Raw genomic sequence first — 20,421 nt, 5'->3', positions numbered from 1 at the left:
CCTGGAGGAAGGCATATCTACATGAGTCATTACAAAAGTTTTGAGATACACAAAAATCAAGAAACGTAAAAGCCACATGGATGGAAACAAATGAAGCCCCCACAGCAACACCAACAAGCCGAGCAAGTTGAAACTTGGACGTGAGAATCAGAATGGACACTGTTGACTGTTTCATGGAAGTGAAATAATGGACACAGTCTGACATTGACCAGCAACTATTCAAAAATAAGCATAAAAGAAAACAAAATGACTAAGAACTAGAAGAAACAACAGATAGCAGAAATAACCTGTTCTGATTTTAAAATGTGCATTATCAGATGCAGATTTTAAAAGTTACGGTTACATTTGAAGAAAAAGGAAACTATAAAACATGACTCACCAGATGTGATGAAGAACCTTTCAGAATTTCTAAAAAATGATGACTAAAACAAAATTGAAAGTTTGATGAAGGCCCATTAAGAAAACATAGTAATCTTACATTGTGTGCACACCAAACAATAGGTCTCAAAATACATGAAGCAAAACTAATATAGGTGAAAACCAAAACGGGGAAATTCACAATTATAGGTGGGAACCTCAATACCCTACTCTTGGCAATTACTACTCATACATAAAACTACTAGGCAGAAAATCAGCCAGGATACAGAAAGAATGAACAATCAGAAACAGCTGTAATTGATGTGTATGGAGCTCTCTGACAACAGCAGAATGTACATTTTTTTAAGCATTTAAATGCTTAAAAAAAGATAAGTGAATATTATAAAGAATCTTAGGCCAATAAATTTCAAATCTTATGTATAATGAACAAAATCCTATAAAATATAAGTTGCCAAAATTGTAACGAAGTAAAAAAAGTCTGAATTATAATCAATAAAGAAATCAGTAATCAAAATTTTTCACATAATGTAAACTCTAACCTCTTAAGATTCACTGACGAGTTCTATGAAATAATTTAGCCCTACACACAAGCTTTCTTAGAGCATAGAAAACGAGGGAATTCTTCAACACATTTTTAAGGCTAGCATCACCTTGATACCAAAACCTGACTAGGATAGTTAAGAGAAAGGAAAAATATAGATCTTTCTTTCTTTCTATAAAAAATTAGCAAAGCAAACCCACCCAATGCATTTAAAAGATAATATATCTCAACCAAATTGGTTCAGTCTCAGGAATACAATGTTAGTTTAAGATTAGAAAATTAATTAGTGCAATTCACTATATTAACTGACTAAAGGAGAAACACAATCATTTTAAGAGTTACAAAAAAATTTTGATAAAATTCAATATTCATTTTTGACAAAAGCTCTTAGACTAGGAATGATAGGGAATGTCTCTTAAAGTAACATATTTGCTAAAGCAGAGTAGGCTAGCTATGATAATAAATCTTTCAATTTCAAGGGCTTAATATATTTAATCTCTCATCAGATAAATCTCATGTAGGTTCAAGAGATGTATAAGGCAGTTTCCATGGCTAATCAGCATAACCCACACCTGTTACAAAGTAGATCTTACCATCCCACTGGCAGCATAGTCTTCCAAAGTCAATGGTGGCCTGCAAAGTTCACCTACAGCCCATCATCCACCAACCCTAGCTCATGCTACATCCTATCCCTTCATCTTTCATACTTAAAATTTCTATTTAGGCTTAGACACTACTATAAATACTGTTGCACACATAATTAGAAGAGAAGACTAGTGCTCCTGTTAAGTCCCTCAAAGGGCAGTCATGATGTTCCTCAAGCACATTCTGACCTTAACTGTCCACCCTGCCATAGGGAACCCTTGCTTGAGCTCCACCCTCACAACCACCCTCTCATGAGAAGTGCCACTCCCAGGTGTAGAAGACTGTAGAGGGGAGGCATGTGATCACTGAAGTAGTGACTTTACTCTTGCGTAAGGCAAACCTCCCCCACCCCCAGAGAGAATGCCACCAACTGCTCTCATCAAGAGGCATGGGGATTTCTAGCACCTGCCTGAATTCAGCTGCCAGGCAACAAGCATCTATCCACATGTGTAACATCACTGTTCTCCCTTGCCTTAGGAAAGTACCAGGTGGTCCAGGGCATCATCTCTCCTGTCAACGACAGCTATGAGAAGAAAGACCTTGCACCTTCCCATCACCGAGTGGCCATGGCCCATCTGGCCCTGCAGACATCCAACTGGATCCGGGTGGATCCCTGGGAGAGTGAGCAGGCACAGTGGATGGAGACGGTGAAGGTGCTGAGGTAACAAGGGGTCTGGGGTCATGGGAGACTTCTGCAGAGCCAACAGGTGAAAGGTAGAACAGATTGTTGAGAAGGGCTTCAGCCAGGCCTTCTTAGCCAAGATCCTGGAAGCACTTGTACTTAAGAGAAAAAAGACCCAAAAGATTCACATTCTCAGAGAGATCCCTAAGCAGAAAAAAAAAGAAAGAAAGAAAAGAAAAGAAATTATAAACAGCTGTCTTTCAAGGTGCCCTTTGTCAAAACACTCAATCTTCTTTCTGAAGGCTGTGGCATCAGGGTTCAGTTCAGCCACTCAATGACTGTGTGACTATAGACAAGCGATTTAACTTCTCTGAACACACATTCCTCGTTTGCAAAATGAGGATGATAAAATCTAATGAGGATTTTTAAAATGTAAATAACTTTCCTGACCCATAATTATGTAATAATGTTCAATGAGGGGGATCGCTTAATATTTTTATCATTGTCTCAGTTGAAAACTGCATCTACATAATAAGCCATCTTTTATAATTATACAATTCCTGGCTTTTATAAATCCAAGCTTTTATGTAAAATAGGAAAAAAGGCTGTAAATCCAGAAATAATTACTTAGAATTATCTTTTTCTTCTGGAATTGTTATTAGTGTTCAGCATAAGTAGAGTAACTGTTTAAGAGCCCCTAAGCCATCCCTTCACATTAGGACAACGAGAGTTTGACAAAGATGCAGAAAGTCCCACCTGCCCTGGCTGTCAGAGGGGATTGTGAGGCAGGCCCCTCATCACTAATGGCAGCCAGCTCCGCTGGAGGGGATTGCACATTGTGGTCCATGTCCTTTGTCTGTCTGGAAGCACCTGCATTGGCAGGGAACCGGGGGCCTAAAGGGCAAGGTGTGATTATTGGCAGGCTTGTTCATAATGTGTTTTGGTTTTCATTTTTTACTTCGAAGTCACTTGGGAGAAAAATGTTTACCTTTTTAGTAAAAGCAAACATTTAGTTTCCATATTCTGGTTCTTATTACTTGACTTTTACTAGGGAAAGAGCCAGCCAGAAACATTCAGCAGTTATAATTCTGCTTCAGAGCCTGTTGCCAAATTAAAAGGAAAGCAAATATGAAATAATTGTTAGGCTACATGCTTCCTTTTATTTTTTAAACTACCCATTGATGTAAGCAAAGACTCATCTACTGAAAATTACATAAGGAATACACTGACACCCTATTTATTGATACCCATTCTTTTAGAATGAGTCATACAGTCATCTCTCATTTCTCTAGGCTGAGAGAGAGGAATAGAAGCAAAAGAAATGGACAGTACAACAAATAATTCAGCATTAGTAAGTAGGCAGAAACAGACACTTTTCCTCCCCCCGTGAGAAGCAGTGTGGCCTGGGGCACAGGGTTTGGAGCCAATTTACTAGCTGAGTGACTTAATAGAAGTGATTTAACCTCCCTGAGCCTCAATTACTCACCGAATAAAATGGAAATGATATCACCTGCTTCACTAGGACACTGCGTGAATTAAATGAGATGATGCAGGCAACACCTGGTTCATGGTCCGTGCCACCTTCCCTGCATCCCCAACCCTGGCCTGTCACTTGTCCTTAAAGCAAAGAAGCCATTCATGGATAGGAGTTGAACATAATACCATTTATGGTTACTGGCGCTTTCTGCTGCAAAATGTAGGTGTGAACGAAGATTATGCTGAACACAATCTTTTTTTTTTTTTCTTTTACTATATCCTTTAGTCTAGTTCTTCTCAATGCTGGCTGTACACTGGAATCTCCTAAAGAGCTTTTAAAAGTACTCATGTTTGGGTCTCACCCCAGAGACTGAGATGTCACTGGTCTGGGTTGGGACATCAGGTTTTTAAAAACTTCTGGTGATTCTAATGTATGGCAGGGGTTGGTCCCCACAGATTCAGTTGCCAAGTATGTGAATGAGGCTTACGGTTAGTACTGAGACCATCCAAACCCAACTGTAGGAATCATTTGGGAAGCTTTTCTTAAATGTTCACCTTTTCCCACCCCTACCCCCAGAGAATTTGATTTGTCTGGGGTGGGCTTTAAACATGACTATTTTTATAAAGATCCCAAGATTATTTATTCTGTGCAGCCAAGGTTAAAAATCATTGATATAAATTTGTAAACACAGTTTTACCAAATAGCTGATTAAGATTTTTTTATTATTTAGGGCCAGCTGTGGTTGCCCATGCCTATCATCCTAGCACTTGGGGAGGGTAGACTGCATGAGTTCAGCTGTTTGAGATCAGCCTGAGCAAGAGCAACACCCCATCTCTAAAAAATAGCTGGGCATTGTAGCGGATGCCTATAGTCCCAGCTACTTCGGAGGCTGAGGCAAGAGAATCACTTAAGCCCAAAAGTTTGAGGCTGCTATGAGCTATGAAGCCATGGCACTCTACCACGGTCAACAAAGTGAGACACTGTCTCAAAAAAAAAAAAAAAAAAAAAAAGATTTTATTATTTAGAGTGAGCTTCATCTTCATCTTGCTTCATTAGATGCATCTCTAAAGATTGCAATCACGTTAGAAACTGTGTTTGATTACATTTTCCTAAAATTACCCAAAGTGGTTTTGTTTGTTTTTTTTTTTTTGAGATCAAAAACCTGATTAAAATTGTAGTCAAGTAAATTGGTCTGATTCCTGTCAGTAGAAAAAAAAGAAAGGAAAAAAAACTGTAGTCAGGTGGTTTTAGAAGTGTGGTAGACGTTCACGCCATCCTTTGCTGCATTTAATATTCTTTTGATAAATTCCACGGCAAATCTCCATCATAGTGACCATAGCAGATCTCTCTAGGATATAAATTCACTGCAGGGCTTATGGAAGATTATTTTTCTCTTTGTCAGATGGTTTAGTTTTATAGTAATTTTTAAACTCTAAGCCAACTTTCCTACCTTTAGGGCACTGGATAACTTAATTTATCCGTGTCCCGTGTTGTGGGGACAAGGCCTTCACAAGCCATTTGATAACATTTCACTTATCCGTGTCCCATGTCGTGGGGAGAAGGCCTTCACAAGCCATTTGATAACTTACTTCACTTATCCGTGTCCCGTGTCGTGGGGAGAAGGCCTTCGCAAGCCATTTGATGTGGCTGGTCGTCGTCGTCGTCATCATCACTATTTCATGTGTCCTTTGCAAACACGGTCTTATGGTGTCTTCATTGTACAGATGAGGACACTGAGGCTCAGAGAGGCTAAGTTAATCACAGTCACACAACGAATAAGGAGGAGGTGAAGCCCCAATCTGTTCAACCATGAAGCTGCAGGCATGGCCATCTTCAGAAGCAGGGATCTGCAGACTAGGGACATGACGCAGCTGACTCTGCTCTTGCCACAGGTACCCTTTACTGGGTCAAGACCACAGAGGCTGCAGAGAACACAGAGAACACGCTCCTAGTGTCAGTCCCCAGGCCCAGGGCATCACGTAGGCAGGCAGCAAGAGGAAGCAGTGGCCACTGCCTCAGAGAGGCAGAGGGAAGTCTGTGGGAAGGGTGCATTTTGTACTAAAAGTGATCATTTGCACAACGAAGGTCAGAGATTTCAGCTAGTATTCAGAGTAGGGTCAACTTGAGCTAGAAGCTTCCAGGTAAGTAAATTAAATGCCAGTCACCACCCTTTAGATCATCTGTTCTATGTGCCAAGCTCTTTCACGTGTATTATATCTAGTCAGCTCAGCAACTTGGAGAGGTGGTGGATGCAGCCCCATTTACAAATGAGAAAATGGAGATTTTAGAGAGTGGAGGTGAGACTCAAATGTACTTCAGTCTGACAGAAGAGCCCACACAACCAAGGAATGAATCTTCAGAAATGAAGCTTATCAAAACCAAAGTAATAAAACAACGATTAAAGCAAGCATCCAGCCAGGGTGTAAGAAGCTTCCTGTGAGATAATCAGGAAGGGCTCTGGAGCAGGTTAAATGTATTCACGCGTCCAGTCCTTCCTGTTACTGGAGGGGAGCATTTTCCTGGGTGCTAAGAATGTAAAGATGAATTCAAGAGGGCCCTGTTCACAATGTGGTGGGAAGACAGACTGCGAGTAATGGCAATGATAACAGCTGACATTGACTGGGCTGTTTCTCTGGATGGGCCAGTGCTAAGCTTTTCAGTTGATCTCCATAGCAGCTCTCTGGGTTATGTACTGTCACTACCCTCCATTCTACAGGTAGGCAAACTGGAGACCCCAAGATTCCACAGCCACTAATTAGAACCAGACAGTAATTCTACAGTTTAGCATCTGCACTGCGCCCTCCTCCCCAAATAACAGTCCGCAGCAGGCCACTTGCCTAGCATGTCACAGGGAGAAGCACTTTGTCATCAGTCTTGTGATACTGTGTGTAGGTGAGGCCAGGGAGCCTCTCCTCTTGGAATGTTAGTGACCTGTCCAGGATCATTTCAAGCAAGAGAGCCTGACCTTGAACCCACACAATCTGCCTGAAAAGTGTATGCTTTTTCCGCTAGGCACTGCTCCCTCCCAAATACAGCTCTAGCAACAGCATAATACAGTAAGTGGAAGATGGAAAAGCAAATTGATACAAACAAGGGGTGCATGGTGAGTGCCTGTGTTTGATAAGAAAAGAAAGCACAGGCGTCTCTTGACTTGCAGAACATAGATCACTTTAAACGCTGGGCATGCCACACTGGTGTAAGTCTAACCACACTTGAAATGCTCGGTGTACTTGGCAGGTGTTAACTCCTCTAGTGTTCATGACCACCCATCAGAGGTGGGCATGATCACGATTCCTCATTGGCAGACGCAGAACCTTCCACATAAAGAGCTGCAATCACTCACCCACGGTCATACAGCCAACTGGTAGGGGATCAGGGATGCAGCCCAGGCCATCTGGCTCCAAGCCCTGCTTGGCCATCACCCACTGCCTCCTGAAGAGCTAGCTTCTAATAAGGGTGAGCAGATTCTTTAGGAGCCAGCAGTAGGCCATGTGCTATGCCAGCACGTACTGTGTTTGCCTTCACAGAAGTCTAAAAGGAGTTGGTGGTGTTATCCACGCCCCACAAACAAAAACGTGTGCTATGAACTCAGGTCTCATAGCCACATCTTTAAACCCAACTCAATACTGATTCCTTTATTTAAAGTGAAAAATATTGAGGAAAATGTTAAAAAGAGTAGAAATGATCTAATTTCCCTGCTCTCACGCAGGAGGCACAGAAGGCAGTGAACTAAGTTGGATCTTAGGTGACTTTCTATCCCAGCACCTGGCACGATGCCTGCCACCTCGTAGGCCCTCAACAAGTATTTACAGAAGGAGCAAACTAGAATGGATAAAAGCAGGTTGAGACTTAAAATCTGACAAGCCCTGGGTGGCTTTGAAGGCTAGAGGACAGACACCCTGAGCCGTGTGTTTACAATGCAGGCATCATCACAGCAAACTGCTCAGATCTCCACCCCAGACAGAAGGGCCAGACCACGGCAAGGCACTCTCCCCGGGCCATGCAGGTGGGTGCGACCCCCTTGTCTGTAGAAGATGTCAGGGATTCTGTGAGACCTGGGGTGGGGGTCGGGTCACAGCTGCAGAGGACTTGAGCCCAGGACTTCTGGGCACAGGAAAGGCATTAGAGGCCTGCCTGGTTGGGTGACATCTCTGAGGTTGAAAGGTCAGATTAAACAATCTCCTACTACCCACTGTAAATTATTGTGCTAATTTGGGATTTTCTGCCCCAAAGGAGTTTACCTACCCTTGTGACGTGTGCTTATGACATGGATTACGGTCAGAACCACACAGGGATAAACTAATGAGCGCTGCTAGAGTTCTTTTTAAAGCCTTAGCCCTTTGAGTATAAACTATGCCATTATAAAACTTGAACAAAGAGACTAACACTTTATAGCAGTGTTACTCAATAGTTTGCTCAGGAGAGGAAACCTGTTTTTAAAGGGATTTAAAATCAATTTGGGTTATCTTAATTTGTAAGCCTGGATTTCTCTCCTGTTCTTATCTCCTGGCATTTGATGGAAGCTTGTTGGCTGTGACTTCAGCCTATGAGCTACCTTGATGTTGGGGTCAAATGGATAGCCCTCTGAGGCAAATAGGCAAGAGCATTGTGTGGTCTCAGGAGGAAGATTCTAGAAGGCCCCCATCTGCAGTTTCCCTACAGCAGGGTCTCACAACTTTGGTTGGTGGAACACTACTTCCAGATCAGAAAGATTCAGGAGTGCCAAGGTTAATCATATATAAAATGGTTTCTTTGCTTCAGGACTTTTCAGAGCCTTTCCTATGGCCATATGCATTATATGAATTTTTTTTCAATGCCTATTAGTATTTCCGAGAACCAGTGCTCCCTAGAACATGATTAGGAAACAGTCTTCTAAAAGGAGTGGGAAACGCCACCAGGCCCTAAAGGTGCCCTGCAGCAATCCCCAAATGCTGGCCAAAGGATGACACACGGCAGAAGGTAGGGCTTGTTGAGAACCCTGATTCCCAGGCCTCTTCCAGACCTCCAGAGTGGGGGTGGGGCCCAGGAATCTGGATGTTTAATAAGCACTCTGGGGATTTGCTCTACAGCCAGTTCTGGGAACTGTGTGCTAGAGGAGTCTCAGAAGGAGCTACAGAATCTCCTATCTACACATATAATTTACTGTATCCTTTGGTCTCTCTGTCTGCTCTCAGAAGTCAAGTACAAGCTCCTTCCCTCCCACCCCTATGGGCACTATGCCCAGGGCTCATTCCCAGCCTCTGCCTCCTTTCTGCATCACCTACAGCTCAGCAGGCACTCCTTAAAGGATTCTGCAGATACTCCCTGAGCACCTTCCCAGGACAGGGTCTGGGCTCAGGCTGAGAACAGGAACAATCGACTCCTGCCCCAAGCTGGAGATGGGGTGTAAATGGAGCCCAGTTCCGAATCTACCTTCCCTGTGAAACCAGTCCCAGCTGCAGTCATTAATATGGATGGGCTCCTTCCCTCTGCCAAAGCCCTTCCTATATTCTTTTCAGATATACTTTCCTAGGAGCTACAAGCCTGTTCTGTTTGGCCCTATATTGTTGAGCATTTGTCCCTTATCTCTTTCTCTCTATTCAGACCCTCACTCCTACTTACCATGCTCTGTTCTGAAGTAAGTATTAAAAAAGGAAGTTCATAGAATGAAAAGCGGGCTTGTCAATTTACCAAAATATATCAGAGACTTTAAAAATCTTTGAGATCTTTTCTTGATAAATTTCCCTTATAGGAATCTGGCTAAGGAAAGAATTAGAAATTGGGACAAAGATATATGCGGAAAGATGTTTATTATAGCAGTTTTTACAGTGGCAAAAAATAAAAGCAAACTCAATGTTTAAAGAGGGCAAGGCACAGTGGCTCACACCTATAATCCTAGCACTCTGGGAGGCCAGGGTGGATGGATCGCTTGAGCTCACAAATTCAAGACCAGCCTGAGCAAGAGTGAGACCCCCATCTCTACTAAAAATAGAAGGAAAAAAAAAAAAAAAACTAGGCAGGTGTGATGGCACATGCCTGTAGTCTCAGCTGCTCAGAAGGCTGAGGCAGGAGGATCATTTGAACCCAGGAGTTGGAGTTTGCTGTGAGCTATGAAGCCAAGGCACTCTACCCAAGGTGACAGAGTGAGACTCAGTCTTAATAAGTAAATAGAAAAGGATGTATAAGTAAATTATATTGTATGCATAGGATGAAGAACCCAAATAAAGTTTTTGATGAACACTATAAAGTAAGTGGGAAAAAGTCAGGATACAATAATGTATATAATCTCAAGTATGTAAAAATGTGAATATATTTCCACATCTGTATGCATATCTAAATATGTAGAAAAGACTAACACACCAAAGTATGTGGGGGTTTTATAAAAATCAGAATTATTATTGTTGTTATTTCCTACTTCAAGTACTTACATATTTCCATATATTTCATAACGAACACAGATTTCATGTTTGTGATTGGAGAAAACTAGAACAATTAAAAAAAGGAAGGTCAAGGATTTTTTTAGCACACATTTGGCTTTTGATAAGATGGCATGCATGTTACTAGTGGCATCTTTTCACAGGACCATTCTGTGGGCTGTGTATTTTATTGTTGTGCTGATACACTCTGGGGTTGCAAAGTACGTGATGAACTCAGCATTCGATGGCTGCAGAGCCCTGCCTCTACCCATCACCATTATGATTTTCAGTCCTCCTTGGACTCACCCAGAGTTGTATGAATTGCTAAATTCTGGGCTGCTTGGGTATGACACTTTGGAATAGATGATGCCTCCCACCCTTAACAGCCCAACATTGTCTTTTGTGAAGGTGGCCCCCAGCTTTGACTGATGGGGCTGAGCACAGATCAGCAATGTTCAGAGAATTTCTCTTCCACACAAACAGGCAATTTACCTGTTTCCATTTCACACTGACTATCCCAAGGTGGCCTTGTGTGGTTAGTGTGGGTGTCACCCAGCAGATGCTTCATCTCTGAGGGTATCTGTGAGGTGCCTGACAGACCTCATGGTGGCCACATCCACATGCTGCACCAGGCAAGAAATTTACATTGCATTCTGTCCATCACTCAACTTTCATAACTTCCAAGTAGATTTTATTAGCCCTATCTTACAGCTAAAGAAACAGGTCCATAGGCTAAGGAACTTTCCCAAGGTCCCAACTGATCTAAAATTCAAATCCAGGGCCATCTAACCTCAAAATTGATGCTCTTTGATGTCATAGAATTAGGACAATCAAACATTCAAATAAAAGATCCCGATGGCCTTTTCTTCACAGTCTATGGAAATTTCCTCTTTATCTGCTTTTAAAGCCCTTGGCTCCTTAAAGACAGGACACACTGCCCCCCAATACCTATATAAACAGGTCATCCTGCTTATGTCACTGTTTCACTGTTAGGAAAAATTGTATTGGCGGCCTTTATTGTATACTCTGGAGTTACATACTTTGGACTCGGACAGAATCACTTGGTCTGAAAATTCCGTAGCCATGTTATGAATGGACTTAGAAGAAATGTGTGAATGCTTTGTGATCCCTGAAGATAAGACTCCCTAGAGATGGGGTCTGAGGCACATGCTGCCGTAGGAGAAGTGATCCAGCCCACAGTACAGTCATCATGGAATCACAGGCACTACCAGCCTCCCAAATGTGCCTTTGATTTGGGAGAGCCAGGGAAGTGTGGGCATTTGTTCCCTCCAGGCAAGGCTCAAAGTGAATAGTATTCCTTACTGTCACTGTCATGAATCAAATGGTACTCAATACAGAGGCTGATATGTAGAAATTGTTCTCACAAAAAAAAAAAAAAAAATCTACTGTGAGAAGAAAATGGTATATTTTCTGTTCTCTGGCCTGTGAGAACAGAGGGGTTACACCACAGGCCCCAGCAGACCCTGAAATTAAATGCATGTCACTGAACCTCCCCTACAGGAGGACCATGTAGAAACCGCCCAATTGTGTGAGAAGCCAAACACTGGTCTTTTGTCTACTATAGTGGTTGGATAATTAAGAAATTAGAGTAAAATCTCACAGATGAAGAACTGTTCAAATCTACATATGTGCTGTGAGCAATAGGAACATCTAAAATTAGTGAAAAGTGTGAGTTACTGAACAATTTTTTTTGAGACAGTCTCATTCTATTGCCTAGACTAGAGTGTAATGGCATCATCATAGCTCAGTACAACCTCAAACTCCTGCCCAAGCAAGCCACCTGCCTTAGCCTCCTGAGTATCTGAGATACAGGAATGCACCACCACACTCGGATAATTTTTCTACCTTTTTATAGAGTTGGGGTCTCACTATGTTGCTTAGGTTAGTTTTGAACTCCTGGCCTCAAGCAGTCCTCCCCGCTCAACCTCCCAAAGTGCTGGGAGTACAGGAGGGAGCCACAACTCCCAGCTGACTAACTGTAAATGCAATTTTAGTGGTTTTAAAAGGCCATATACTGAAAGAGATATTTTATAAATGTTGAATGGATGTTTTGATTAATAGATTGGTAGATAAATGAGTAAATGGATATGTGAAAGAAGGAAGGAAGAATGATTAACATCACATCACATTCCATGTCAAGCACTGTTCTAAGTACCTTACATTTATAAACTCATTCAATTCTGAAATAACCCTGTAAGGTTAGTGCTATTAATAATCCTCATTTAAAGTTGAGATCGCACATGCTTTTGAATGGCAGAACCAGAATTTCTAAGGTGTCTAGCTCTACAGCCATAGTAACGACTAAGAATTCATATGTGAATGATGAAGGAATGTTTGGATGTCATTTACTATACCAATATCATGCTTCCAGAGCATTTTCAAACTGTATTTCCATCATTACATCTGTTGCTTTAAGTGAGTCCAGGGTCCATCATCTCACAGGTGGGGAACCTGAGGCCCAGAGGAAGAAAAGTCTTGGCTCCGGTCCCACAGCAGCATGTGCCCATTTAAGGTCAGTAGGGACCCTAAACTCGGTGTAAATCCATTTACACCAAGCTTTTCCACAGTGTTGGTAGCCCTGAAGCCCTCCTTATCGAGAGTTCACAGTGACTGAGTCATGTCAGTGCTCTAAGAGCCTAGCCTTTGCCATCTACAGAAGCTGGAAGCAGCCTCTGGAAGGACCTGCAGCTTGCTTCTACAGTGGACTTGATTCTTCCTTTTTAGATTAATCCACTAAGGAGGTACAGGAACCATGCTGGGAGAATCAGAGTCTGGTCCATAGCATGCCCCGGGCAGCTTCTCGATTATGATGCAAGTGCAGATTCTTACCAGCAGGCGGCAGCAGAACCTAGCAGTTACAAACGCCCTGGGTGGCAGGAGGCTGCCTGGGTTTGAATCCTGGCTTGGTGACCACTTGCCTCTCTGGGCCTCAGTTTTCCCCTCTACAAAATGGGCACAGAATACCTTCCTCATAAAACTGTTCTTCGTGTTATATACACAAAGTACTTGCTAATAGTGCCCATAAAAATCACCAGTAAATGTTAGGTATTATTTTAGCATCATAATCAGCATTCTTTTAGAACAAATTCTAAAGGATTATCCACATTGATCAGTTGTTCTAGACCTTCTTTTTTTTTTTTTGAAACTGAAATGAAAAGGCCACCAGCTCTCTGGTTATCCAAAGAGCCTTTATTGTTAATCTTTATGATGAGGTTTTTATATAAATGTACCAGGTACTAGTACTGTTCAGTAACACAGTGGCTGAAATAGATTTCAAATAGGGCAGACACTTGTCTGCGACCCACAGCTTGTTGGTCTTAGCATTTTAAGAACCTTACCTTCCATCAGAAGATGTGGTTCTGGATGAAGCACAGCCACCTTGGGAGCCCTCTGGCACGGCTCAAATGATTACAGACAGACTTCTGCTATGACACTGAAAAAAAAAAAAAAAACTTCGTATAACCTGGCACTTTGTCAATATTAAACAAACTATGTATTGATAAAATTATGAATTTCAACTGTATTCCCTACAGTAGTTCCACATTCGTTTGCACGCTCATTCTTTTTAACTCATGAACACAGAGATGCTGAATTCTCAATACACTCCACAAAAAGCATTTTGTGGGACTTTCCAGCGGAATGTGATTAATCTTTCCCGGCAGTGACCCTTTTGTAACTTTGCTGGGTCCATCCTTGTTTTCACAGCTGTGCCTGAGCTGAAGCTCCTCTGCGGGGCAGACTTCTTGAAGACCTTCCAGACCCCCCACCTCTGGAAGGACGCACACATCCAGGAAATAGTGGAGAAGTTTGGCTTGGTGTGCGTGGGCCGCATGGGTTATGACCCTAAGGGATACATCGCAGAGTCGCCCATCCTGCAGAGGTACCAGCACAACATTCACCTAGCCAGGGAGCCTGTGCAGAACGAGATCAGCGCCACGTACATCAGGCGAGCCTTGGGCCAGGGCCTGAGCGTGAAGTACCTGCTCCCTGATGCTGTCATCGCCTACATCCAGGACCACAACCTCTATTCCAAGGACAGCTCCCGGAAAGGCAAAAGCACCCAGAGCAAAGAGGGCAAAACAAGCTAGGGAGAGACTCAGCAGGATGCCAGCCACTCTTCCTCCACCAAACTCCTGCTGGGGAGAAGGCAGTCAAGGTTTTTGTTTTGTTTTGCTTTGATTTTTGCTTTTCCATTTTTCATTTCTTTTATTTCTACAATGATTTAACTTCTGAGGAGTTGTCTGTCTCAGGAACAGATACCTTATTATGAGGACAGAAAATGTGTACATCACAAGGATAGACATTTATCAAAGAAGTTAAAATGGTGTGGCAGATCGTCAGGATTAGGCAAAATCCCTTAGCACTGCTGAATGAAGAGGCCTTCTTATTTTGTGTAAATGGTAACCGTGGCGTGCACGCTGAATGCGGTTCTGAGCATGGCGGGGGCCCCGAAGGTCAGCTCAGAATTGCCCACGATGCATTTTTTAACGAGGACCAGATGTAGTGAGCTGGTCTTGATTGGAGAGATTTGACAGGATGCTAATTACTGAGCAGTAGGCTTTGTCAACACTCTTGTTTCTAACAGAATATTAACTGAGGAGTCAAAAATTTGTTAACAGGACCTTGCTGATTTACACTGAATTTTCCCTTACAAACCATTGTCTGACTGCCTGCTGGCCTTTCATAAAATTTAAACAAAACATTTTCTAAGTAGTGACCCTAAAGCAATATTTTTGATAGATTAATAACAACTATTTTTTACATGCCTATACCATAAATGCCAGGGTCCTCGACTTCCAGGTTTCTACAAAGGAACTGAGGTAAAACAGATGCCTCTTTTAAAGGATGTTTTTGAATGTTTTATGACTGCCTGCCTGTTTGAATATTGGCAAAAGGATGAATAATAAATTGACATCAAAAAGTATTAATGCAAAGTTTCTCCGTTTTCTTCTTTTGTTATATTATTAATGCCCGATATGCCAGCTATTGCTCTTCTCTTTAGCTATTCCGTGACATTTGTCACTGTTTGAGTCAAGTGGATATGAATTTAAAAGTTTGTGTTCCCAGGTAGTCGAAGTGGAGGAAGCAATTGCTTTTCACTGCCATGCCAACTGTGCTCTAATCCAAGCTCTTTCCAGGTGGGACTGGAAAGATGAGAACAGGAGCCTCTTGAGGGTTCGGGTTTTGTCATTCTACTCCCAGATTAGAAAAGGTTGTGATTGGCCTCACTCTGTTTGGCGTACTCCTTACCCTTGCTGACCACACAACTGAATACATCCAGAACTTACTTCTCCGTAGTTTGCCTCTGTTTCATCCAAATTTAATCATGAAGAAAAACAAAGGGCCAGTTGAAAAGAATCTAGTATCTTCCCCTAAAATATCTCAGGGTTCACGTGTGTGTCATGAAATAGATGAGCAAAGTGGAATATCCGAGTTTCCTAGATCCAGAGCAGTGGGGCAATGTCCCCAGACTTCCGTCCCTGCAGTTAGTAAAGCTACTGGCCATTCCCTACCCTGATTGAGCTGTCTCTCCAAGAGGTCACTAAGGATAATTCTGGAGAACAGGAAGTTGACAGCCCTGTCCCTAAGCTGCCACAGCCAGCTGTGCGCCTTTGCCCAACTCCCTTCCCCACGGTGAGCTTCATTCCCCTTGCCTCTCCCATGGGGGGTCTGATTAGACATCCTCCAAATTCTCTGTTAGCTCTGATCTTCTAAGACTCTTGAGTGCCTCTGACTTCATCCTATCTAGCCTTCCTTGAGTCTAGCACACTTCTAACCAGACTAGAAATTTCTCAAGCTCAGGGCATCTTGGTTTTATTGGCTGATGTAGCCCACGTGCCTAGAAATGTGTTACTCAAAGCACAGCCCTAGGCCAGCAGCATTGGCATTCCTGGGAGCTAGAAGGAGAGGCAGAATGCAGGCCCCACCACAGACCCTGCTGACTTGGAACCGGTGTTTTAATACAACTCACTGAACAGTGCCCATTACAAGTATTAGAGTTATTTTTATTACTTGAATGTACAATTGAAATTACATGATATTGGGGCGGTGCTTGTGGCTCAAAGGAGTAGGGCGCCGGCTCCATATGCCGGAGGTGGCGGGTTCAAACCCAGCCCCCACCAAAAAAAAAAATAAAGAAAGAAATTACATGATATTTACTCCAATAAATATCTTCTCCCTTATCCTCAAAGCAATATCGCCCCGCTTTTCAGTACAGAAGGCAGAGAAAAAAACAAACTTCAGATAGTTGTCATGTCCAGAAAAAGGATAAAGAGGGAGGCTGTGGGTTTTCAGCCTCCACAGTACTGACCTCATGGGCTATGGGACCATCCCGTGCATTTAGGGTACCGAACAGCTTCCTGGCCCTATCCACCAGATGCCAGTAGTATCCCCTCATCATGACATCAAAAATGCCCCCAAGACATTGCCAGATATCATGCAGGGCACCAAATAACCACCCCTGGTTTAAGGATATGGCTGTGAAGAGTGTATGTAAGCCGGGTTCTGTTTCACGGTTGAAATCAGGAAGCATCAGCTTTAGCATAGTCTCCTTATATAAAGGACTAGTTGGGGTTGGGAAGACACCGTGCTGTCCACAGTAGGAATTAGAAGACACCTCTGGGAGTCACAGGCAACCCTTCCCACCGCTGGACGCTCCCTTTCATCCCAAGTCCCCTCAGTGGCTTTCTCGTCCATGTTTTTACAGGCTGAGGAGTCAACACCCTCTTGACCTTCTGTACTGACATCCAGGGTCTGGCAAGTGGAGAGTCTCAATGAATGGGAGCCAGTTGTTATTATTATTATTACTATTATTATTATTTAAATTTCAGGTTTTAGTGATTCAAATCACATTTACTGAGGACTTTCCTTGTGCCAGGAACTAGACTAAACATGGTGAGCAAAAAAGACACAATCTCCACCCTCAAGAGAACTATAGTCCTGTGGACAGTGGGCAGGAACCAGATAATGACACAAGTGCACATGTGATTACAAACTCTGGGGGCAAGTGCTCCGTGGAGCCCCAGAGGCAGTGGGTTCACTGCAAAGCTAACAAAACTTCAGCCTCAGTCTCCCCCACTAGGCCCTTTCCAGTGCTCCAGAAGGGCCCTAATTATTTGCTTATCTAAGTTTAAATTTATATAATCATTCTTTTTCTGAAAAGTGGCCTTCAACATCGTATAAGGTTTATATTCCTTAAAATGCATTCTCCCTGATGACAGTGCAGACAACAGGGAGATGACACTGGGTCTCAGACCCACAGGAGGAATTCACAAGACGTGGGGATAGGCGGAGCCAAGGGGCTTTCAGGAAGAAGGAGCAGCAGGTACAAAGGCCTTGGGCAGCACCTCCTTGAGGAAGTGGCAAGTGGAGAGTCAGATGTCCCTGAATGCCACCACCTCCTGTCCAAATTTTCCATAGACTCAGGACATGAGGCCGAACTAGGCTTGGAGTGATGCCTGTGTCTGCCTGAGCCATGTCTGTATCATGCGGCTCCCACCAGGCAAAACAGGAATTTCAGAGCCTTTCCATTGTCTCTTTCAAAAGAAAACAACAATACAATGAAACTTACTTTATTAAAAATAGATGTGCATAAATATATCTTAATTTCTATACTCTTGCTTTGTCTCACTGATTCATGGGGCCTCCCTTTTTTAGTATCAGAGGAGAAAAAATGTTTCTCGGCTGCACTCCTGATTTATTGCATTGACACTGACCCGCACACCTGATTTCACATTCCTCTCCATTCCCTCAGGTCTTCTCTGCATCTACTTTGCAGGGTGTTTTGTTTATTTTGCAAGAACTGAAAAAAAGCGGTTTGGGCTCCTGGGTAAATAGAATTTCCAGCCTTAAATAAAGATTCTTCTGTGATAGCATATGCTGCCCAAACAAGAGCAGCTCTGGATCTAGCCTGGGGACAGGATTTTTCATTTATAATACCATCTGTGTCACTAGGGATGGAATGATGTGAAATCCCATATTAAGCTGACAGCAGTCCAGATTTGCAAGGTATGTCTGGTAATTGGGTTAATGCATGAATATGAATTTCCTCATCCCCATCCTCATGATTTCTCTGCTAGCAATGCTTCTGCCTTTCCTTTCTGCAAAGGTCTTCATGCATAGATTGTGTGCAATTTCAGGCATGAAGTTATTTTCTTGGGCCAAAACTTGGCATTATAGATATACATGTGTGACTAACAAACAATCTCTAACAATACACCAAGCCCTGTGCCTCCGAATATTTTAGTATTGTTAAAGTAAACGCTAAAGATTGTTTGTGTAGCTGGGTGTTGTGGCAGCTGCCTGTAGTCCCAGCTACTCGGGAGGCTGAGGCAAGAGAATCGCTTAAGCCCAAGAGTTTGAGGTTGCTGTGAGCTGTGATGCCACAGCACTCTACCAAGGGCGACATAGTGAGATTCTGTCTCAAAAAAAAAAAAGATTGTATGTGGCACTATACATTTGTAAGGACAAAGGGGAACCCTAAAGTTCATCAGGTCCCACATTTCCAAATTACCAAACACTCAAATCCTGCAAATGAACAGGAGTTTCACTATCAAAACGGTAATAATAATGTGTTCTGTGGACAACTTTGGGAGCATTGCCTTTCGTTCTCGGAAATCTGCAGTGTGCGTTTCGCGTGCCCAGTGAGTGTTAGCTTCTGCACGGCCCTCATATGCAGCCGCTTTCCGAAATCTTTCCTCCTGTCACCTCCCATCCAAGCTCCCATGATCTTTCTCACCTAGACTCCTGCAACGGCCTTCTAACAGGGTTCCCTGATCCACACTGACCCCGGTAATCCATTCTCCACATAGGAGCCAGAGCCAATGTGTGTGTGCTCATCAGTTCCCTTCCCAAACTCCTTCCAGGAATGCCATTAAGAAAAGGGAAAGACAAGCCACAGACTGGGAGAAAACATTTGCAAAACACCTATCTGATAAATGACATATTCAGGATACGTAAAGAATCCCAGCAGCAAAAATAAAAAGACTACCCAATTTAAAAAATGATCTGAAGATGCGACTAGATGTGCAGGAGAGGGCTAACACAGCAGGCCTAGTGATCCTCAGAAGGGTTTGCTTGTGGGGCAGGTCCTTCCCTGGCATCTGAGAACTTGGCTTTGGGAACATTACCTGTGTTTCTAACTGATACAGCTGTTTTGTCTTCCTGGGGTACTGAATCCTGCTGCACCAGCCAGCCTAGACTGTTTATACAAACAGTGTGATTTACATGAACACCTGCTTTCCTTCTCAGAGTTTAGAATTTCAGTAATCAACGTTGGTCATGTGACAGAGAGTGCCTACCTCACCAGGCCACAAAAAAAATTCCTGTACTCAGAGACTCCAGCAGGCTCCCCTGGGCAGAGACCATGCACACTGTTGCTAACTTTGACCATTCGAGAAAGAAGCATGTTGAATGTGAGCCTCTGCCCCCAGAGGGAGAAGCTGAAAACCTGCACCTGGACCCCTCCACACTCTGCATCCATGATTTTCAACCACTGTGCCACAAGAGGATCTTAGATGTGCTGTGAAAATTTGTAAAGATCATTGATTATTTTTTGAAAGCACAGTTAAGTATACTCTTACTTTTTGAAAGCACAGTTAAGTATACTCTTACTCTTTTTTTTTTTTATTGATCAACATAATTTAAGTGTGCTATGGAAGTTTAATTATAGGTTCAAGCATGCCATCAGATAAAAAAAGTTGAAAAACGGGCGGCGCCTGTGGCTCAGTGAGTAGGGCGCCGGCCCCATATACCGAGGGTGGCGGGTTCAAACCCAGCCCCGGCCAAACTGCAACCAAAAAATAGCCGGGCATTGTGGCGGGCGCCTGTAGTCCCAGCTGCTCGGGAAGCTGAGGCAGGAGAATCGCGTAAGCCCAAGACTTAGAGGTTGCTGTGAGCCGTGTGACGCCACGGCACTCTACCAAGGGCGGTACAGTGAGACTCTGTCTCTACAAAAAAAAAGAAAAAAAAAGTTGAAAAACACTTTTCTACCTGCTATTTCAAATCCTTTCCCCATAATAACCAGTGCCCCGGGGATAACTGCCTGTGAGGTCTTCAGAACCTCCAAAGAAGACATTTCCCCAAAGATACATGGATCCCTATACAGAAATATGGATAATACACACAGGAAAAGATGCTCAACTCTTTCAATGTCAGTAGGAAGCATACACTAGAACCACAGTGAGGTGCCATGAGAACTATTAAAAGCAATCTACATATTCTTCTTAGTAAAGTATCCCAAGAATGGAAGAAAAAATACCCAATGTACACAGCCCTACTATGAAACTAATTTGGGACTCTCACATGAAAGCTATAACCCAGCTACAACTTAACAATAGGGGGA

The 20,421-nt window shown here is 43.0% G+C and overlaps 1 protein-coding gene across 5 annotated transcripts in view; it reads left to right on the top strand.

The window, feature by feature from the left end:
• Nucleotides 1-15,003, top strand: part of NMNAT3 (nicotinamide nucleotide adenylyltransferase 3) — a 106,500-nt gene extending 91,497 nt beyond the window's left edge. For 4 of the 5 annotated variants that reach the window (XM_053599441.1, XM_053599440.1, XM_053599442.1 and 1 more), the window contains 3 exons: nucleotides 2,042-2,225; nucleotides 7,587-7,669; nucleotides 13,785-15,003. In XM_053599441.1, coding sequence (XP_053455416.1) covers nucleotides 2,042-2,225; nucleotides 7,587-7,669; nucleotides 13,785-14,167 — 650 coding nt within the window. In that variant the 3' untranslated portion in view covers nucleotides 14,168-15,003. The remainder of the gene's footprint in view (nucleotides 1-2,041; nucleotides 2,226-7,586; nucleotides 7,670-13,784) is intronic. The other variant, XM_053599444.1, reaches the window with a different exon arrangement.
• The last annotated feature ends 5,418 nt before the right edge of the window (nucleotides 15,004-20,421 follow it).

The sequence above is a fragment of the Nycticebus coucang genome, chromosome 8 (assembly GCF_027406575.1).
Source record: "Nycticebus coucang isolate mNycCou1 chromosome 8, mNycCou1.pri, whole genome shotgun sequence".
Classification (NCBI taxonomy): domain Eukaryota; kingdom Metazoa; phylum Chordata; class Mammalia; order Primates; family Lorisidae; genus Nycticebus; species Nycticebus coucang.
Note: the sequence above shows the minus strand (reverse complement) of the source record. Positions and strands in the feature narration are given on the sequence as shown.